At 48.7% G+C, this 20,097-nt stretch overlaps 2 protein-coding genes across 5 annotated transcripts in view; one reads left to right on the plus strand and one right to left on the minus strand.

Annotated features, from left to right (window-relative positions):
• The first annotated feature begins 20 nt into the window (after window positions 1-20).
• MEA1 (male-enhanced antigen 1) lies at window positions 21-1,400 on the plus strand. Its single transcript, XM_053937625.1, has 3 exons — window positions 21-470; window positions 550-664; window positions 731-1,400. Exons 1-3 carry the CDS (start codon window positions 120-122, stop codon window positions 892-894), a joined length of 630 nt encoding a protein of 209 aa, XP_053793600.1. The 5' UTR covers window positions 21-119; the 3' UTR covers window positions 895-1,400.
• PPP2R5D (protein phosphatase 2 regulatory subunit B'delta) overlaps window positions 1,279-20,097 on the minus strand; it is a 34,063-nt gene continuing 15,244 nt past the window's right edge. For all 4 annotated transcript variants that reach the window (XM_053937613.1, XM_053937615.1, XM_053937616.1 and 1 more), the window contains exons 4-16: window positions 19,443-19,642; window positions 18,940-19,050; window positions 17,485-17,577; window positions 16,896-17,026; window positions 16,725-16,784; window positions 15,953-16,061; window positions 15,025-15,078; window positions 12,118-12,292; window positions 10,464-10,587; window positions 7,673-7,774; window positions 5,075-5,147; window positions 4,506-4,622; window positions 1,279-4,166 (exon numbers count right to left, since the gene is read on the minus strand). In XM_053937613.1, the coding sequence (XP_053793588.1) occupies window positions 4,029-4,166; window positions 4,506-4,622; window positions 5,075-5,147; window positions 7,673-7,774; window positions 10,464-10,587; window positions 12,118-12,292; window positions 15,025-15,078; window positions 15,953-16,061; window positions 16,725-16,784; window positions 16,896-17,026; window positions 17,485-17,577; window positions 18,940-19,050; window positions 19,443-19,642 (1,487 nt within the window). In that variant the 3' untranslated portion in view covers window positions 1,279-4,028. The remainder of the gene's footprint in view (window positions 4,167-4,505; window positions 4,623-5,074; window positions 5,148-7,672; window positions 7,775-10,463; window positions 10,588-12,117; window positions 12,293-15,024; window positions 15,079-15,952; window positions 16,062-16,724; window positions 16,785-16,895; window positions 17,027-17,484; window positions 17,578-18,939; window positions 19,051-19,442; window positions 19,643-20,097) is intronic.

The following is a 20,097-nucleotide window of genomic DNA, read 5'->3' on the forward strand; positions in this document are numbered from 1 at the left end:
TCCGCGGTGCCGGGACCCGGCCTCCCTCAGGGGCGGCTCCCAGGGTTCCCCGCCCTGCCCCGGCGCGCTGCTCCGGCCCCGGCCCAGACCGAGATGGCAACACTCGATGGCGACGCTCGATGGCACCGGCGGCGCGTGCCGGCGGCACCGCCCGCCGCGCCCGCGGCCCGCTTCAGGACTACAACACCCACAGTGCCCCGCGGCCGCGGCGGTTCCGGGCGGCGGCGGCGGCACCTCCTCGGCGCCGCGCCCGGTGTATGGCGGTGGTGCGGAGCATGGGCCCCGAGCGCGTCTGTCCCCGGGAGCCAGGGCCGCCGGAGGGCCCTGACGGCGCGGCGGGATGGAGCGGCGATGAGGAGGAAGAGGAGGAGGAAGAGGAGGAGGGCGGCGGGTACTTGTATCAGCCGCTGAGCCAGGAACCGGAGCAGGGCCTCGGCGATGCGGGCCCCGGCCTGCAGGAGCGGCTGCAGGTACCGCCCAGCGCCTCCCGCCGGGCCGGGGCCGGGGGCACCCGCGGTCCCGACCCCCGCTGCCCGCCTTTCTCCGTAGATGCTGAGGCTGCACCTGCCCGACCCGCCGGTGGACAGCGAGGAGGAGAATGAGGAGGAGGCAGCCGAAGGCGCCACGGCTCAGAGCAGCCACAGCTCCATCCCCATGGATGCAGGTAACCGCGTCTCCGGCAGGACCCTCCCGGGGTTCCGCCACGGTCTCACGGCCTCTCTGTTCCCAGAGCATGTGGAACTGGTGAAGAGGACGATGGCCAGCGTGAAGCTGCCCACCCTGGGCATCCCTGCCTGGGCCAGCCAGATCTCGGAGGAGCAGTGGAAGGACGTGGTGCAGCGCACGCTGCAGGCCCGGCAGAGCCTCGGTGGCCCCCGGCCTCAGTGGAATTGAGGGCTGGGCTGTGGCACAGGGGCTGTAAACCCCAGCCCTCCCTCCACCCTGAAAGTGCCCAGTGCCTCCGAGACACAGTATCAACCTCCCAGTTTGTCTCACTGACATTGTCTGATTTCCCTTCCCACTCCTTTTTCTGGGTTCTGGCTGGTGCATAAGTCAATGTGATGACCTTATGTTGGCTTCCTCTACCTCTGAGGAAGATTGGTTTCCATGCCTGGATGCATATGGGGCGATGGGGCTTGGCTGGCTTTGCCCAGATTCCCTCAGGACAAACACTGGACTTGGCCCCATGCTGACAGTACCAGAGAAGTCACTCTCCAGGCTAGGGCCCCTCCTCAGGATAGGGTCTGTGTGTTGGAATATCACAGGTGCAGCAAGATGTGTCATTCCAAGAGATTGGTTTTATTTAGTTCTGTACATACAGGGACATCTGTACAAAATCCAACACTTTCATACTATGTAATGCTCTACTGAAAATAAAGTACACCATATGTACATATGAACTGTAAGCAGCTTAATACTTGTGTCCAGGGTGTGAATGCAGTAGTTTTGCTTTTTCCCTTGGGAGGAGCAAGCCAGGTGGAGTGGAAGAGGCAGCTCCAGTTCTGTCCATTTGGCTGATGTGGGGAAAGGCATAGGCAGAAATGAGCAGCACTAATGCTAGAAACCAAGTATTGAGGAAGGGGCAGCTGTAGCATGGCAGATGCAGGTCTACGTATGAGCAGTACACGTAGTGAGAGGGTGAGCACACTCCCCCCTGTCTCACATGGTCCCCTTCTGAGGTGTCCAGGACACTGGAATGAATAGGCAGCAAACAAAGGATGATGTGAAGGTACTAAGCCTAAGTTCCCTGACCCAAAACAAGACACAAAAAGCTATGGGAACATCAAAGCTGTACAGCACATAATCATGATGTGTTACAATCCTGCCCCTGCACATGGCACAACCCCAGCAGCATTCCTCTGGCCAGGGTCAGGGGCTGCCAGCAGAGATAGATCATCTGCAGGACAGTGCCAGCCCCTGCACACCACAAGATTCTGTTCCCTCTGCAGGCAGAGCAGCCCACAGCAGGGAAAGGCAGCCAGTGCCCAGCAGCAAGCAGGCTCAAGTGAGGGTACACCATGCTGTAGCAATCTAAAAATGAGGTCTTGGCTTACAGCGCAATGCTAAGCAGCCAGTTGGAGAGCCTGTGCTGAAACAGGAAGGAGCCTCCTGCCCAGCCTGAGCCTGGCAGCCCTCATTTCCGCTGTGCTGCTCTGGCACCACCCGGTGCCTGTCCACATGCTGTGCCAGGCGTGAGGTAATTGATTGGCAGCTGATCATGAGCTCAGACTAATGTTCAAAATAAGCAATAACCTCCCTGAGGTGTTTCTGAAGTCTCCTGACGAACTGGCCCGTTGTGTGAGGTGGAGGGGAGGTGGGGCCCTGCGTGACTGGGAGGGATCTCACACATGCACCCGCCAGCTCCTCCCAAGAGATGGTGGCGTTCCTGATAAGGGCCGAGCCGGGAGAGAGCTACACGGGGCAGGGATGCAGGATACACAGGTCAAAACAGCCTTGTTGGGGTTGGAGGAAAGATGTGCTGCACACCAGCAGAAAGATTAGAGAGGGGGTGATCCTCTGACCTGGAAATGGTTTACTGGTGAGGACAGGCAGATACACCAGAACCTTCTATAACATCCCGTGCCGTTGCAAAGCAGTGTCAGGCTAGCCCCAACCCCGCAGGCTCCCTGCACTACTGCAAACCCAATTAAGCTTATCTGTCAAGAAAGCAGGTGCAGCAGATAAGAAGCAAGGACTCCCTCTCTATGATACACCAGCCTCTGAGGTGGCACCTTGGCCTGGCACTAAAATCTGCACCACAAACAACAGGGGTGAAAGCTGGATCACAGTAGCACCCAAGTGCTGCACAAGCCCCTGGGCTATCAGCAAGTGTTTCTAAATGCTAAGTTAGCACGAGCCCCTGATGCACCATGTGATATCTAACAAGGGCCTGGGGCCACAGCAGGTGCACACGTAACAGGACAGGTGAACTTTGCTCAGAGCACCCACGGAAGCGATTCAGCAGTAGTGCTTAGCCATTGATAATAATGAGGAGACAACTGAACACTCAAACTCAGCCACACCCCATGAGGTGTAGCCATTGCTTCCACTGGCTTGCGGAAATGACTAGCAGCACAAGCTTCCTAGAAACCCTGGTCCTGAAGAGCTAAGGATGGGATACAGAGACAAAGGGAGAGCTGCAGGAGTATTTTAATTGAGCAGTTAGAGGAAGAAGGTGGAAGTCAGTGGCTGACACCTGCTACAAAGCGGGAAGTTAATTCTGGGCCCACAATTAACCCGAGACATCGGGAAGGAAATGAGTCAGCACGGACCAACACAAACAGCAGAAGGAATTCACTTTCTCACAAGAGAGCTTCTAAGGATGCTCTAAAGGGAGGACTGCAATAGTATGTAGTGCTTGCACCCAGCTTAACTGGGGGTGGCAAAGCACTGAACCCCCACTCCACTGACAGGGGAACAAAACAAGGGGCTTGTAGCAAAAGAAAGGTGGAAGTAAACATTTCCTCCACTGTAATTAAGACCCTTCAGCTGTGGAGCTGTACCACAAGGCAGGCTGGAGAGGCAGCAGAGCCTTCACAAGCTCTGCTTCTGCCCCAAGCTCAGCCTGGCCTCTGACCATGGCAGGGCTCAGCTGCACAGGCAGTACAGGGGCAGAGACGGGCACTTGGGAGTTTGGAGCAGCACACTGAGCCATGCATGGCAGGCTCTGCCCAATACAGAGCCTGAGCCAGGCTCTGGCTTTCTGGCAGAGTAAGAATCAGGTGGCAGCTCACAGTGAAGTGAGTCCTGCCTGGACTGATAGAAGCAGAGGTCAGGCAGGCTCCCCTAATGCCTGCAGAGCCACGGTGGGAAAGCAGGAGGACGGAGAAAATGCAGGACGACACGACAGTGGTGAGATACAAGTTATAACATAAAACCAGATCTACCCTGGAGGTATGCAGATGGAGTGGAGGACAGGCACAGCTCACCATGTTCATTCCTTACTTATACATGAGAACCGAGTGCATTTCCATGACCCCTGGAGGAAAGGGATGGGGCAGAGCTTCCTGGGCCAGCTCCTGAGCCCGTCAGAGAGCCTCCTGGCTTGAGGTGAGAAACTCTTCTGCTCTCTTGTGGGCCTCCAAAGCTTTTATAGTGTAGACGTCCTGCGGAAGCTCAGACTTCCGGCGCAGCAAAACTTTGTCCTTCTTAATGTCTTTCAGCATCTACAACAAATCAAAGGAGTCAGGAATCAGTAGCATACCCCTTCATGCCTTCAGCCTCTGACTCCAACTGCTCTAGGTTATGCTGAGTGGCACTGCAGCATGCTTCAGAACAGGCTGAGACCCAAACACAGACCAAAAGGACACAAGAAAGTCCCACTGGCACTTTTTCCAGAGTGAGAAGGTTAGATAAACTCCACTTTTCAGACTACAGGTTGATCTCTTCATGATGAGGGATGAGAGTATTTACCTTCATAACATTTGGAAAGAGACAGTTCTGGCTATGCTGATGTCCTGGCTGGACTGGGAGCAACTGTGAAAGGACCTGAGTCACCTACGCACCTGCACGGCCTCAGTCTCCACCGTTTTCTTCAGTAGCTGTATATCCTCTGCAGTCGGGGTCTCCGTTTCCATACAGCACACAGAAGGCAAGGGTAGAGGTGCATAATACATGGGGTACTGCAGACAACACAGACAGCTGGATAGTCAGCACTCAATCCAACACCACACCTTCTCCCCCAGCATGCTAACACACCATGGCACAGTTCTTCCAGCTGCCTTCTCTGGCCCCCGGGAAGGCAGCAGTAGGGACACAGGCAGGGAAGAGTCTCCTCCCCCGTGCCCTCTGACTCCCAGCACACTGCATGTGCAGCTGCACTTCAGAGTGTGGTACATAAATACATACATGCTCTCTATAAGGCAGTACTTAGAGGTCAGTGCTATAGAGGGACAGCCTGATAAAACACTGCCAACATTCCCAGGACACTGGTTTTTGGGAGAGACACACCACTGCTGCAGCAGTGTCCACAGGACTGAGATCAAATGCTAAAACCTGCTCTCATGGGCTGAGGAAGCAGGTCAAGACCCTGCACATTCTTGCCTCATTCATTCTAGGTCCTATTGTCACTCACCTGGGGGTTCAGTCGAGCCAACTCCTCTATCTTCTGCCACATTTCTTCTCGTTCCTTCATCCTGAACCTTCCCCTGCACAGAGAGAGCGAGAGCAATTGTGAATTCCTGGGGAAAGTGCAGCTTTCACTCACAGGATGATAAAAGCCAAGAAACAGCAGAAAAGTGCAGGCAAGTGGAAGATCTGCTCTGTCATTCAGAGACCCCTAATTCTACCTAATTCTAAGTCTACAGGTGAGATGAGGCAAGAAGAGGGGACACACTACGACTAGCAGAGGGTAGGCAGGCATGCTCCTCGCTCACCTCAGAGCACAGGGTGGCAACACTGGGCTGCACAGGCACTTTTGGCCTGGCTTTGTGCTGCCAGGAGTAGAGCAGAATGTCTGGTTTCTGGGGTAACGCCTTGACACCGGTCTGAATTTCAAACACACATTTTCCTGGTGCCCCCCAGATGCAGAGGGACAAACTATAATTTCCAACAGAACTGGGGTTCCACTGCCCACTGTTCCTTCTCTCTCTAACCATAACACACGAGAGAGCTGCCTGAACAGCCCAGGCACAGCTCTTGAACTTGGCACAGATTTTGGCACACATGTGAGGTGACTGTTCAGCAGGGCCACTTACAAATCATAGGACAGTGAATGTTCACTGCAAAAAGAGGTGAGAATAACCCCTTGTTATTCTCTTCTACATTTTAAACATCTGCACTAAAATTATTGCTTTATTTCTATTAACTACATGACTTTCATCCCAGCTACTGGTCTCTCTAGTGCCATATGTATCCATGTTAAGGAAGTTCTTATACTCTGTAATGACATCACACTCTTTAAAGTCATGTGGGCTTAGAATGAAGTTGCCAAGGTTTCAAGCAGCAGATTACTCCACCAGAAAACACAGGGTCACAAAAACACCTCCAACAAACCAACCCCCAAAAAACCGAAATGAATAATCCATTCAGGACAAGACACTACCTACTCCAACTTCCTCACTGGTTTTCTAAAGGATTCTGACAATCCAAACAGTTTCAAGGTGTCTGGGGAGACTAGAAAGGTGTAGTCAGCCCATCTGCACTGAACAGCAGAGAGACAGCCTCACCACATCTCCCTGCAGAGTTTGTCCCTCATGACCACCCTGGCTGTGGCTGCACAGCTAGGGGTGCAGCAGTGACAGGCCTGAGCTGGCATGTCACTTGTAGGCATGTTACCTAATAAAAAATGAGGCTAAGCCATAATCAGACCTCTCAACATCTGGTTGCAGCCTAACAGTGAACATACAACTCTCTCCTTTTCCCCATTTCCTATTTCCTGAGTTTGTTTGCATATGCAATCCTTCCCACACATGCTGTTTTCTATTTCACAGCACAATGTTTTTCTGAAGCCTAATTAGGCACAGAGGCACTAGACCAAAAAAAAAAAAAATCATCATAACATGAATAGAAAACTGCAGCACTACCCATCCTTTTATTTGACAGCACTGAGCTGTTTTGTTGAGCTTTTTCAGAACAATTCTCCATCAGTCACACACCAGTGCTGGGAACAGTCACCTTCAGCAGGTCAGCAGCTAAACAGGGAGAGAAAACTCCTGATGGAAACACTAGGTATATCTTGTAGGAAATGTACTGCCACTGTGATTTAAAATATATGTGAAGTTATTGGTGGGCTTCACAAACACCCTAGAATGGGAAAAAAAGAAAACTTGCTTGCTCCTATTTAAGATCCTAAAAAACCTTAATTTAATTTCTCCATAAGCAGGTTACCCATCTGAAGGTCTGATTGATAAATCAACTTATTACTTATTATTGAGTTATTTACTCCTATATCACAAAACAACAGAATGTACCCCAGAGTTCCACACTCCCAGCAAGGATTAGCTCTGCTCTCCCCACCAGCAGCCCTGGCTCATCCAGGAATGAGGAGCATTGTTTTACTATTTTATTTCACCAAGTCAGCAGAAAATAGATTAAAAAAAAAAAAAGAAGAAGAAAAAAAAGTTTCCTTCTCGCTTACTGGACTGACTCAGCTCACCAAGGCAAGCCATAGAAGCACCAAAATCAGCACAAGGCAGCAGAAAAAGTGGAGTTCTTTTCTCTTTACAGCATCATGGCACAGGTACTTGCTGAGCTCAGATTTTATCCCCATCATTCACTCTTTGAAACTGCAGGAATCATTCCATCCTTATCACTGGAAAATTGAAAGCATCCTGTGGCATGAAAGATGCATTATGCTCACTGCAGCAAAACTCTTCAGAAAAGCCTTTCTAAAGCAATAGGATTCTATTGACATCACTGCAACATTTATGAACTGGTAAGTATTTCCAAGGCAGAACAAAGCTGAGTATTCTCTACGTGGCAATCTATTTGCTCATGACTCGGCAAACTCTGTCAACTTTTCCAGGCCACCTGCTTCAGCAGAACTGAAAGGGTTTTTATCAGGGCACACCTTACCCCTACTCATAGTTATGGGTAAGGAATCCTAATTTTTGACAGAATTACTTACCACCTTTCCATTTCTCCTCTGCTTACTGGCATCTACCATCTGTTACTGTACCCCAAGGAGACTTTAAATTGAGCTCAAGTTACTTGGCAAAAACCTCTTACTCACTTCTGCTTCTCTGCCTTGTATTGCTGTGTGCAGTCATCAAAAAGCTTTTGGTTCATCTCCATGAAGAGCTTCAGTGCATTGTAGATGAGCCCGTGAATTGTCCTGCAAAGGAACGAGGAAAGGAGAACAAGTCGTGGTGGGCAGGTTCTTACACCTGAGCTGGCACCAGCAGCACAGACAAGAGGTAACAGCAGCAGCAACTCATTCTACAGTGATGTGGCAAAAGACTCTCACACAATCCCACCTCTTACCAAGGCAAAATCCCTTCCATAAACACAGCAGGAACTGTACAACAGGGGGAAAGAGATGGAGAAGAAAGAGAAGACCCTGGGACAGGCCTGCTGTTGTCAGATTAATGAATGCAAAAATACACATTCATGTGTTCATTTCTTGCAGTTAGAAGTGGGAAATGAAGGATGGCCTGTTCAAGGCTGTTTTCGAGGGGGCTTTAGTGCCTCCCACTGTTCACACCACATATACACAATGACTTTTTTGGGCTGCCAGTATTTGGTCATGAGCTTTTCCGCTGAGTTGCCCAAAACACAGCCAGGCAGCAGCCCTGAAGAGATCGGAACCAGCACATGGAATATCACAAAAGAAAATTCAGCTCTGTGTTAGTGATTTATGGATAGCTTGCACTGTGTGTGAACTCCCTATGGGACGAAGACTCTCCTACAGAATGAAAACAAGTGTTGAAGCTGTCTCTGAAATACCTGACCCAGAGGCAAAAGATGAGATTCAGCAGACTAAGCTCTGTGTCTCTACCAGCTCTGCAAATGGAATATTGAAGAAAGATGCAACCCTCCTGGACTTAAGCAGGCTGTCTGACCAAAAAGATGAACTATGTGAAGGAAGAGGAGAATCTGAGGTACTCAACCTGCCCTGAGAAGATGTGGCTGCTACTCAAAGACAAGGAGAAATAAGAGGAAAAGACTTTCAGAACTTCTTCTGAAATACCACTGAGAAGCAGACCAGAAAAGACAGGAACAGCAGAATCATGAATCTTAGCTGCTGCAGGGACACAGAACTGGTGAAGGGTTTCAGACAAGAACATAAAGCCCTTTTCTGAGCTCTGGACTTGTCCAGCCTCCTAGAATTGATTTTTAGCTAATTCACTAAAGGAAGTGTGTTAAAGCAAATTAATTAAACTTGAATTAAATAGGTAAGGAATTAAATTAAGAAGTCAGAAGAAAGGAAGTTGATAAGAGAACCATAAAACAGAGTAGCATCTAGGAACAGGACACAGGGAATAATATTTGACATGAACAGCTGCCCAGCTAGTTCTGCTTTCTCTGTTTTTCCTGTACTCAAGGAGTCAGGCACTGTATTAGCCAAGTTCTCTGGTCACAGAGAACATAAGGGTGGGACATTAGTTAACAAGCAGCCAGAAGTCAGATGGAAAATCTACTGCACACTTCTCAGAGACTGGCAACATTAGTGATAGGCAAATATCAAACTCTATGCAGACTCAATGGCCCCAAGGCTCGTAAATGGAGGTTGCTCAACCCTTGCAGAAGCAAGCCACTCTGGTCTGCTGTGGCCCTTTTCCATGCTGTGGAGAGATGGCTGGGGCAAAATTAGAGGACTCTGAGAAGTTATATTCACATCCTAACAGAATCTGCAACAGTACAGGATTTACAGGGTAAAATGCAGCTGCTGCTCCCTGGATGGAATGCTGTTGCTGTGCTCAAAGCCTGCTCCAGCACCGTGGCCAAGTTCCCTTGGAGTCCTGGCAGGGAGGGGATCTCGATGGTGCTTTGCAGCTGATAAACTGCACAGGGCCTGTCAGCCACGGGAGATAGGAGCTGTCTTGTGGCTGAGCCAGGAACTGTGGAGAAATCACCCTCCTTGGGTGAGCTTGGTTCACTACAACACAACTGTATTAATGCACATCCCCAAGGCAAAATCACCCTCCTCGGGTGAGCTCGGTTCACTATAACACAATTGTATTAACACACATCCCCTTCCCAAAATCCCCCACCCCAGAGTGTGACCACCCCTCATGGGGCACATGCTCTGTGCTTTATTGACTACATCTCTGAGCAAAGCAAGAGAATTTTACACCAATCAGTAACAAAGGCATGCACAATTAAGAGTTACTCAAGCTTTACCTAAACATAAAGAAATAGTATAAAAGTAAGCTGAGAATAGGAGCAAGTTAGGGAAGACTCCATTGTAACTACTGGGATCAGTCAACAGGTTGAACTCATCTTCTTCCCCTGTGGGTAAGAAATGTACTCTGCACACTGGATACTTTTACTGGGAATTAGAGCTTCTCTGAATTGCTTTGAATATGTTTTTGCATTCAGATACTTTCACTGACAGTCCCTAACCTTAACCTGTCACAATTTTATGTTAATGAGGAATGTTATTCCATGAACTGTCAGTGTAAGTCCTTCCCAGGCACTGGCAGCTACCAGCAGCAGGGAACATAATCAAATAAAATGGAAAACCCGCTCAGTGGTTTCTCTTATGCTGTTGGCATATTTCCCTGAATAAGTCAGTTGAAACTGACCCAGAAGGACTGTTCAGTGAAGGATTCCCCTAATAGGACAGTGGCAGACTGGTTGGGCACAAGGGTCTTGGTTTTCCTGGGGTGCTGACAGAAAACTCAGAGGGTTCAGGAAATCTCCTTTTTCCACGATACAAGCTGATACCACCACCAACCCCCTGTCTCAGCAGCTGCTGCCACCAAGCACCATGCATTGCTGCTGCACTGCAGCAGCATGCCCCAAGACTGACAGTGGGTCAAGCAATCCAGCAAGTGTCAGAGCATGGGGGAAAGACCTACTTGTTCCAGTGACTCTTGGAGTTCTTGTAGAGTGCTGGAAACATGATTGGGAGGATTTTGGCTGCATTATCGCTGATCAGGCTCATGATATATTCATTGTTCCAATAGTACAGTGCTCGCTCTGCTACCTGTAACAGGAGAGAAAGGCATCCTTAAAGAGGCTCCTTCCAGTAACACCTGTGGTGCACAGGGAAGCCACCACCCAGCCAAGGAGCCCATATGCTTCCCCACAGCACAGGGCTGACCTTAATGAACTTCTATGAGGCCATTCATCCTTCCTTTGCCTTAGCCTCTGCCAGACACTTCTCACTTTTCTGAAACAAACCTCATGTTTTTGAATAGACAAGCCCACTGTCAATATACCGACGATTCCAACACCCTTTACACAACACTTAAGAACACTAATGTCATCTACTCCAGGTCCCAATTCAGATTAGCTCCAAGCCTTCTTCATTTCCTCAGCCTGTCCTCTGTAAAGTTCCATTCCTCCCCGGCTTTCCCACAACAGAGTCTCTCAGGGCTTTGAAGCATGCTTCAGTCACCAGTCCCACAATTCAACCCCCTGATTTAGTAAAGGTGAAAATATGGAAAATCTTGGGGCAGCCATCCTGCTCTAACAAGACAAACAAGTCAAACAAGTTTCTACACAGTGACAGACAGTGCAGGTAATTTCTGCATTTAGTGCATTAGCTTCAAAACCTAGAAAAAGAGACATCCAGGCTCAGTTTTACATTTCAGATAACGCAGAACTTGCTACATTCCCTTAACATACTGTTCCACACAAGTAAATGAAATGAAACTCACTTTGTGTTCACTTACCTAGCTTTTGGTTTTCAAGATCTGGTTAAACCGTTTTTCTGCTAGATTAACACACAATCCACTCAAAGAAAACTCATTCCCACATGACTTTGTACCTCTCTCTACCAAAAGACAAACTGAAGCCAGCCTGCCTCACTATAGAGTCACTCTCACTGGGAAATGGCTGAGTCATTTCTTCTTTAACACTCCACCTATACCTGGGTCAACCAGTGTTTGACCAGCAAGCTGTCTTCTTCATGGGCACTCTTCATGGCAGTCTAAAACAGTGAGCCAAGAACACCTGCTAGGAGCTACTAGCAGGTCCCACCACCCTGTACATTTTAAATCTTAAGACAACCATTCACAGAGACGATATTAGCCAGCTACTACAACCAATTTCCCTTCAGTGCAAACAAGGAAGAAATAGACTCCAGCACTTCTCTCACTCTTTATTACCAGAACAAAACAAAGGACTTTCCCAGCATAGTGTCTTTGGTTGGCCTCTCTCCAATACTGCAGAGTGCTTGCTTTTACTTCAACAGGGTGACCCTGGATGGATCTCCTCTGTCCTTGCTAGCCAGAACAGGAGGTGGCAGAGCACCTGTGCTCCAGCCCCAGCCTGCTGCAGTACACAGTGCTGAACAGCACAGAGCAGCAGGAGAGGCTCCACAGAACCACTCTGTTTTCTCTTCAGATCAGCTCACGCTGTGGTTGTGCTGAGGATTCTCACTGCTTCCCACCATGTGTCACCCTGGTCACACCTCCACGTGCCAAATACAAGTCCAAAACTGTGGTGTCACCCTGACATGCCAAGTGGATTACAAGTCAATGCTCTATCTCCTCCCTGAGCTGCAACCTACCTGGAAGTGTGGGCTGGAGACACATTTGGCCAACTGCCTGAACAAGGGCTCCATAACTTTCACAAACTCAGATGGCTCGATCACGTCCAGGATCTCCTCCAGCTCATTTAAAAACATCACCTCTTTGGGACTGTGAGTTTTCGGCCAGAACTTCAGCAAGCCCACAATCACCTGAGTGGGAAGAGTACAGAGACAAGTTAGAGGCTCAAAGTCAACACCAGCTGCAAAATAAATTTTTAAGTGTCTGGTCACAACAGCAAAAGGGGAGGAAGTAACAGAATAGACTTTCTCAGTAAGTCAGGGTGGGTGGCCAGCTAAGAAAGAAGACCAAAGCCCAAACTCTGCAAAGTTACATTCATGGCAGCAGCTCTGCCTAGGCTGCTACGATTTCTTATTACAAGCACCAAACTTACAATAATTTCTTATCCCCCATCACAGCTTAACACAGAAGAGTGAAACTGGAGTGGGCAGCAGCTGGCAGACAGTGCAAAGTAACCATAGAAGTTCAACTATAAAACTGGAAATGCTATAGAGAAGGTCTCTGAAGAGTCATTATTCAAAACAGAGCTTGAATACTGGGGAGTACCGAATAAATAAAGCCATGGATGGGTTTGGGACAAGGAAAGGAAATACTACTTCACACAAAAGCAACTGGATTATGGAACTCATTCTTGCAAGACTTTACAGAGATTCCAGAATGCAACAGACAAGTTTATGGAGTTTACACCTAATGGTTATAATTAAATATGACAATGCAGATGCAACTTCTAGCTGAGTAAAATGATTGCTTGCAGGAATAGGGAAGGGCTATATCTCACTAGATTTATTTATTTTCAATGCTGTTTCCTGTCCTACCCATCTGCTTCTAGACAATATAAAGGCAAGATCCAAGATGCTGCAGACCTACACTCTTGTTGGAAGAAGAGATGCTTACTCTGTGGACACTAGAGTCACACACAGCTGGCCATAGGAGCTGCCCTTTCAAACCTCTGTACTTCAGCTACTTGATCCTGAAGCCAGCACTTGAGAGGAAGTTCAGAGCAGCAGAGGGACAATAATGGGCAATGCAACAACAGTATTAGAGATATCTGAGCATTATGTTTCTGCCAACTCAAGGCTTGAGAAACCAGCAGTCCATTATCTCCAATGTTTGTCATTATTCATGTCTGCCATTCAGGCAAGAGTTAGCGTCAATGACTCAGAAGTCATTTCACCTTCAACTAAGGTGGTGTGAGGTGTGTGGAGTCTGTGTTTACTATTACTGAGCACATCTGAGGCCTTGCTCATCTGGCAGTCTTTCAGACTGCTGTTGAGGCAAGAGCTACCATGTCAAGCCTTGCTGAGCAAGCTTCTGGGAGGCCCATTTCAGGCAAGTGTGGACCCAGGGAGTAATGTGGCTTCTTTCCAGCACTGCTGGTAACATCTCCCTGTGCATTCAGACTCTTGCTGATGCACAAGCCCTGATGCAATTCTTCCAGACGTCAGTAACACCAATCATCTTGGGAGTCTATTCAAAACCTTCACAAGCAAGGCGCTTCAACAGAACCCAAGTTGTGGCAGTATGGTCTTGGTATGCCTGGTTGAAACACAACACAACATCCACTGGAGGTAGTGAAATTGGGTCATTCCACTGCTTTCCACAAGCACCAAGCCAGACCTGGGTCTGTAATCCAGGGGCAACTAAACAGTTATCCAGAAAAACGTGACGAGCTATGGAGCTTTACTGTCTGAATAAGCTGCAAAGTGAAGCCTAGGAATATTGACAGATTTCTATTTCTCTCTTCTCCCTCAACCTCTGAGGTGCTTTGACAGATGGAGGCTGTAGGACTGGATGTCAGCCACAGGAAGTACTCAGCACGATCAGGAAGCTACTTTATGCGGTTTGTTTCAGAGCAGGCTTCTGGGAACAAAGGAAATGGAGGACCCAGGTTTAAAGGAAAAGCTAGGAGGTCTGCTTCAGCACTGCTGGTGTCAGAGCTGTGGAGCCAGAAAGCTGACAACAGCTGACCAGCTTCTACCCAGCACAGGGCAGGCTCACCATGAGCACACACATTTGAGCCAGAGAACAGAACGACCTCAGCCAGCATTACTCATTAAAACACTCACACTTTTGGTGCTCCCTGCTACAGTGACAGAAGTGTGTGTTCTCTGCCCATCTGCTGTTTTGAGCCTGTGAAGCTCAGCTCTGTAGAAGACATTTCCTGGCCTGCAGTGGGTGGAGAAACACTTGTCTCCTTCTTGCACCCTCTGCCAAGCTGGCATTTAGCCTGGTTAACACTGCAGGTTCGTGCAGCCAGTAACTAGAATATGTGAGGTCACCATTTACACTGCTCACGTTTTAGGACATGCTGTTTCCCAGCACTATATCCTGAAGGTAAATGTGTCTACAATGTGACTTACCTCTACAAAAGTAGCAAACTGATGCTAAAGCTGGAAGGGAATACTTTCATGAAGGAACAGTGGCATGCCCAAGTAGATGTTGTGTCCCAGGTTCCTAACTTCATCCCCACAATTCTGCAGCCAACTCCAGCAGCTCTGGAGGAACTCTTACTATTTCAGGGCCCCCACAAGCTCTGGTTCTGTCAGATGGTCATGTATTTTGTCTTTGCAGGATCTCTCATTAGCCAGAAGCTCTGCCCTAGAACAGCTTGGTATCCTACACCAAGATCTGAAGCATAAAGGAAGATTACAGCCTACCTTCCTGAAGCTTTCAGGTGAGAATGCTAAAGGCTTGCACATGAGCACTACAGCCCCTTCTACCCCCAGGGAGCCAGGCAAACCCAGTAAACAATACCACTGACTCCCAGCCTCTTTACAGCAAGGGTGAAAAAAGGCTGCTCTAAGGAAGCTGTGAAGCTTTTTGGGACTTGACTGTCACACAGAAGTGAAGCAAGACTACTCACTGGCTCTGTCAAGCTGCTGTCTTTCTCCAAGAACTGTACAACACAGTATGCCAGCTGTAGGAAAAAAACATGGCAAGATTAGAGCTTCCTCAAGTTACCCAAGACTTACACCAAGAGGTGCTATCACCTCCTAGGCTGGAAGTAACACCATGCCCATTATGCTGCAGCTTTAAACAAATCCAGTTTACTGATGGCAAGTGAAGACTTTAAGACCAAGCTGGCAGGGCCTGAGCTCAGGACATTTGTGCAATTTAAAGGACAAAACTTCAGTCACCCAGAGCAGTCCACAGCCAATACATTCAGATGAAAGCACAGCTGCACACAACGAGGAGGAATGAACCTGAGTGACACAAAGCCCTGCCCCACAGAAATAGGGCTGAGAGAACAGACATCTCTACTTAGTACCCATATTTTTTCCACTTCCTATCCCAAGTTTTCATCTTCCCTATTCTTCTGCTATTCTTCTGCAACTCAAAATTGGAAGAAAGTAATCTCTAAACCAATCTAGCAGACTCGCAAGCCAACTTCTCCACATATCTCAGTGGTGACTAATAGCTGAGACATCACATGCACAGGGCTGATGACTGCAGCTAGCAAATTTACCTCTCTGGTTTCAGCAGGCCCCCAATATTTCACAAGCTTCCAGCACAGAAGGACAAAGCAAGCTACAGCATTAAGACACTGGGAAATGTCAGGATACACTCCTATCATCCAGTGGCACAGGCCCAGACACCACAAGAATGGAACAACCACTACAGTATGGACTGGCAGAGCCCAGAACATCTCACAGCAAGAACTTTGTACAATGTGGCCTGGTAGATAGCTATAAACAATTAGCTTATAAACTAATATAAATATATAGAGCTTTTAATAGCTTTAAGCTTTTGCAAAATCCCAATCTGCCCTGGGAACTTGAAGCACTTCTCACCTGTGGATGGTACACACTGAGAGACTTCACTTTGTGCAGTGGTAACAAGACTCTGATGAGGAACATCTTGTGCTCTTCCTTCAGAGGCAAAGCAAACCCATTGATTATGCTGAGAAGAAACAAGAGTCTAGTTAAAATTTTGACCCAGCAGTAATATAGTGCCTCTCACCTCACAAGACACGCTAGCTCTCACTGCCCCTTGAGGAAGCACCCACCAAAAGCGTGGTCACTGCAGCCCAGCCTGCACACTGAGCTCAGCAAGAGTGTTCTTGGCAGGCACCACAGGGAAATGCCTCTGATGGAGCCTGGACTCTGCTCTGTCCCTGCCAGGCTGAGCCCACACACATTTAGGCAGAACCTCTGGGGAAGGCCAGCTCAAGCAGCTCAGTGCTTGAGTCTTGTGCTTTACAGAACAGAGGATGGCAGCACAACAGGGTCATAAACAAAAGGGAAGCTGAAACCTGGGAGAAGGCTGCCCATTGCTAAGGCTTCTCAGAGCTGTGAGAAGCTCTTCTCTTTCACTGCCTGCTGAGGCAAGACAGCAAGTGTGACTGGACTCAAACTCCTAAGAACAGGAGACAGATCCTGGGGAGGAGAAGGCTACCACTGTATTTATCAGCACGCTGGGGAGTATTTTATGCTCTGTCAGGCAGATTCCCTGGAAGAGGTGCCTCCTGCAAGGACTGCTGAAAGAAGGCACTGCCTTTTCACATAGCACACTGGGCTGGGAAGCCACTCTACGGGTCCTCTGGTCTCCCAAAAGTGGCCTTACCTTCCCAGGATCTCCAGTAGCTCTGCAATCCCATTGTGGTGCTCTGTTTCATAGATGAACCTAAAGAGAAGGATGAGAAGTCATTGCCAAATGCTGGATACAGTTTGATAAGCAAGAGGAAGGAAAAAAGCTGGAGACAGGGAGTCTAAATGGTACTAAGAAAGACCTCACCTGTAAAATATATTATTGATCTGCCTCCTCACATATGCTCTCAGACCCAGGAACTTCCCATAGATCCTGTGCAGAATAGTTTTTAGGAAGTCTCGTTCTCTGGGGTCTTCACTATCAAAGAGATCCAGCAGCTGTGGGGAGAGAAATTCAGTCAGTGCCTGCATACTGCCTGTCTGAGCAAAGCTACCAGCAACACCAGGCATTGCTCCTGTTTGGCCAAAACCAGCTCTTTCAGTTGAGTGACGCTTCAGCACCCTGATCACAGAGGTCATTTCCCTGAAACACATGACCTCCTAGTCACAAGCTGGAACCATCATCATTTCTTTCACCTTCAGAAGCACAGTGATGGCCTGCACATTCTACAAAGCTGCACTTCCCCAGATTTCCCCTGCAAGGCCTCTGTGCCCCTCTCCACCTGTACAATGAGTTATGAGTTCCAGTGACTACAGCTTGTACACAGTCTTGCCCTGCACAGAAAATTGTCTGCTCATTCAGGACAAATAAAGAAAAGTCACATCATCAAGCACCAAAATCTGCTGCATGTCCTTCATAAAGGTGGTGCACACTGGCAGGGGCAACAATTACTTACAGATAGCACAAACTTCTGGTCAATGTATTTCTTGGCTACATTTGGTTGAAAGTCAGGTGACTCGAGGAACCTGAGGAAGAACTCATACACCAGCTGTTGGGGAAAAAGGAGAGATTACTTAGAAATCCCCCTGCCCTCTCACCAGTGTTTACTTCAGATTTTATGTTTTCCTCCTCCTTAAGGATTCAGGGAAAGGCTGGGAAGCCCAAAAAAGAGCATAAAACCCAGTGTTTCCTTACCCAGTGGGATCAACTCAGCTGCCCTTCGTTTAATGGGCAGGGATCTCTGGTGGCATGTAACTGCCCAAATCTGCATGAGATCTCATCACCTCAGGTCCTCCCAAAGGTAACATCCGCCTGCTCAGATTAAGACATTATGCCTGGGAAACTCTTCTCCTATCTTCAGCACACATCCCTATAGAGATCAGAAATCTCCAGAGATGGCAAAGGCTCAGACTCACTGGATGTCCTTGAGACACTCCAAGGAATAACAGAAGAGCAGAGAAATTAAACAGACCCCAGAAAAATATGCAGTGTCCTCTGCCTCCTGGGTACTGACTCAAGGTTGGCTTGGCCTCACTAAGCCAGGAGAGCTGCATGCTGTGTCCCATTTGGAAAACAAACGGCAGCTTGCTTTTAAAAGGCTGAAACATCAGTGCTGAAACATCAACTTCTGGTCCTGCTGTTCTCTGAGAGGACTGAGCCCACTCTCATCCCTCCTAGTGGTTCTGAGGGGCCACTAGGCCAAACAAGATCAATGTATTTGAAAGGTCTGACTTTGGAATTGAAGGAATGATAGGACCATGCATCTACAGGTAGGGCCTAGCGGCCAAGGACAGCAGTAAAGAAAAAACTGAGGTGCTGACCAAAAAGCTCAGCATTCGGTTGCCACAAATCCATTTGTTTCTCAATTCTGAGAAACAAATGCTGCCTAGCATTCACAGCACTCTGGTGCTGAGGACACATTATTTCTATCAATGCTCACATGCCTAGGTCAACTGCAGCAGTGAGAAGTGATTAACCACTGCTGCAGAATGACACCTTATTTCTTCTCTGTATTTTCTGCTTCATTCTGCAGTACCTGCCTCTTCTTCTGCCTTTGTCTGCTTGACAACACATCCCTGTGCAAGTGTCTCAAGCTTTCCTCCTGACTTCCACTGCTGAGCTCTGCTAAACCACGCTCACTGTCACTTTCCTAATCCTTTTTACCTAGTCTGTCTAAAGCCATCTGCAGGTGAATGTTGCATACAGGCATCAGCCAGTTCCCAGGACATCCTTGCTTCCTGCACTACCTAAGAGCCACCTGTGACCCCTGGGTGGCAGGCCTAGTCTTTCCCCAGCAACCCTCGCAGGCTGGTGAAGCAGCAGTGGCAGGGCTGGCAGCCTCCAGATCCACATGGACTCTCAACTTCCTGGAGATAAATTCACCAGATCTATATCCCCCACCTCTCCTCACCTGAAGGTGTGGCCAGGCAGCCTCTAATGTAGGCTCATCTTCTTCAGGGTCAAATTCTGCTCCTGTGGGATTGGACGATGGTGGGAGTGTCCGGAAGAGGTTCACTGAAAACTGAGGTGAGTGAAAAAGTTGCATGAATGACATTCTGACACCTCATGATGGTCCTCCACACAGCAAATCCTTCACTGCAGTGCAACACACACTGTGATTTGTCACAGCTATGCCCACATGCTGATCCCCTCCTGCAGTCTGTAGGGCAACAGTCTGCACAGGACCTCCCTAAGTGTAGTCTGTGCCAGAAACAAGAGCTTCCACCTCTCCCCACAGCAGGCACTGTCACTACTACCACCCCCACACACACTTCTTTTTCTGGAGGTGGGTAGATAAGGAATGGGTAGGACTGGGGTCACATTCCTCTCTGACAAATCCCTATCCCCTTCTCCTCCCACACTTCCCTACGTCTTTGGCACACAAGCCACACAAACACTGGCTCCATGCCCTACCATGATAACAGCTTCAGGATAGATGGCCTCGGTGACAACATCACGGTTGTGTGTGATGTATTCCACCATCTCATTGAGACCTGCTCGCTTCACCTCCTTGAACTTCAAGTCACTGAGAGGGTCAGAGATGAAGTCAAAAAGAACACAGCACTGCCGCAGCTTCTGGATGAAAAGCTCTTCTCGTTCATGTGGAGGAGCATCTGTCAGAGAAAGCAGGGACATCTGTCTTGGAGACAGGCAGATAATCTTCCTGGTTTACCCAGGGAGCACTGTGGTTTGCTCCCTGTGGTTTCCCCCTCCCCTGCCACATTGCCCTTGAATTTCTGGAGGGGAAGAGGGAAAGGCAATGTTATCCCTGCTATTGACATGGGGCAAGAAAGGCAGAGAGGCTGCCAGGCCTCTGAAGCAACTGTCCCATGAGAGGATTTCAAATGGGGTAGCAGTTTCTAACCTGATAAGCATTGATCTCTTCTGTGTACAGAGTACACTGAAAAAGGAACTCAACCAGCTCCCATCACAGACCAGTGACAGCCATGTCCTGCACTCCAGAGACAAAAATGGAGCTGGGCAGCACACACTGTAGCCTAACCCTCCTGCCAGAGAACAGGGTGGAAGAGAGGGGCGAGGATGGCAGGAGCTGCACATTAACAGATTC

This window comes from Vidua chalybeata, chromosome 3 (genome assembly GCF_026979565.1).
Source record: "Vidua chalybeata isolate OUT-0048 chromosome 3, bVidCha1 merged haplotype, whole genome shotgun sequence".
Lineage (NCBI taxonomy): Eukaryota > Metazoa > Chordata > Aves > Passeriformes > Viduidae > Vidua > Vidua chalybeata.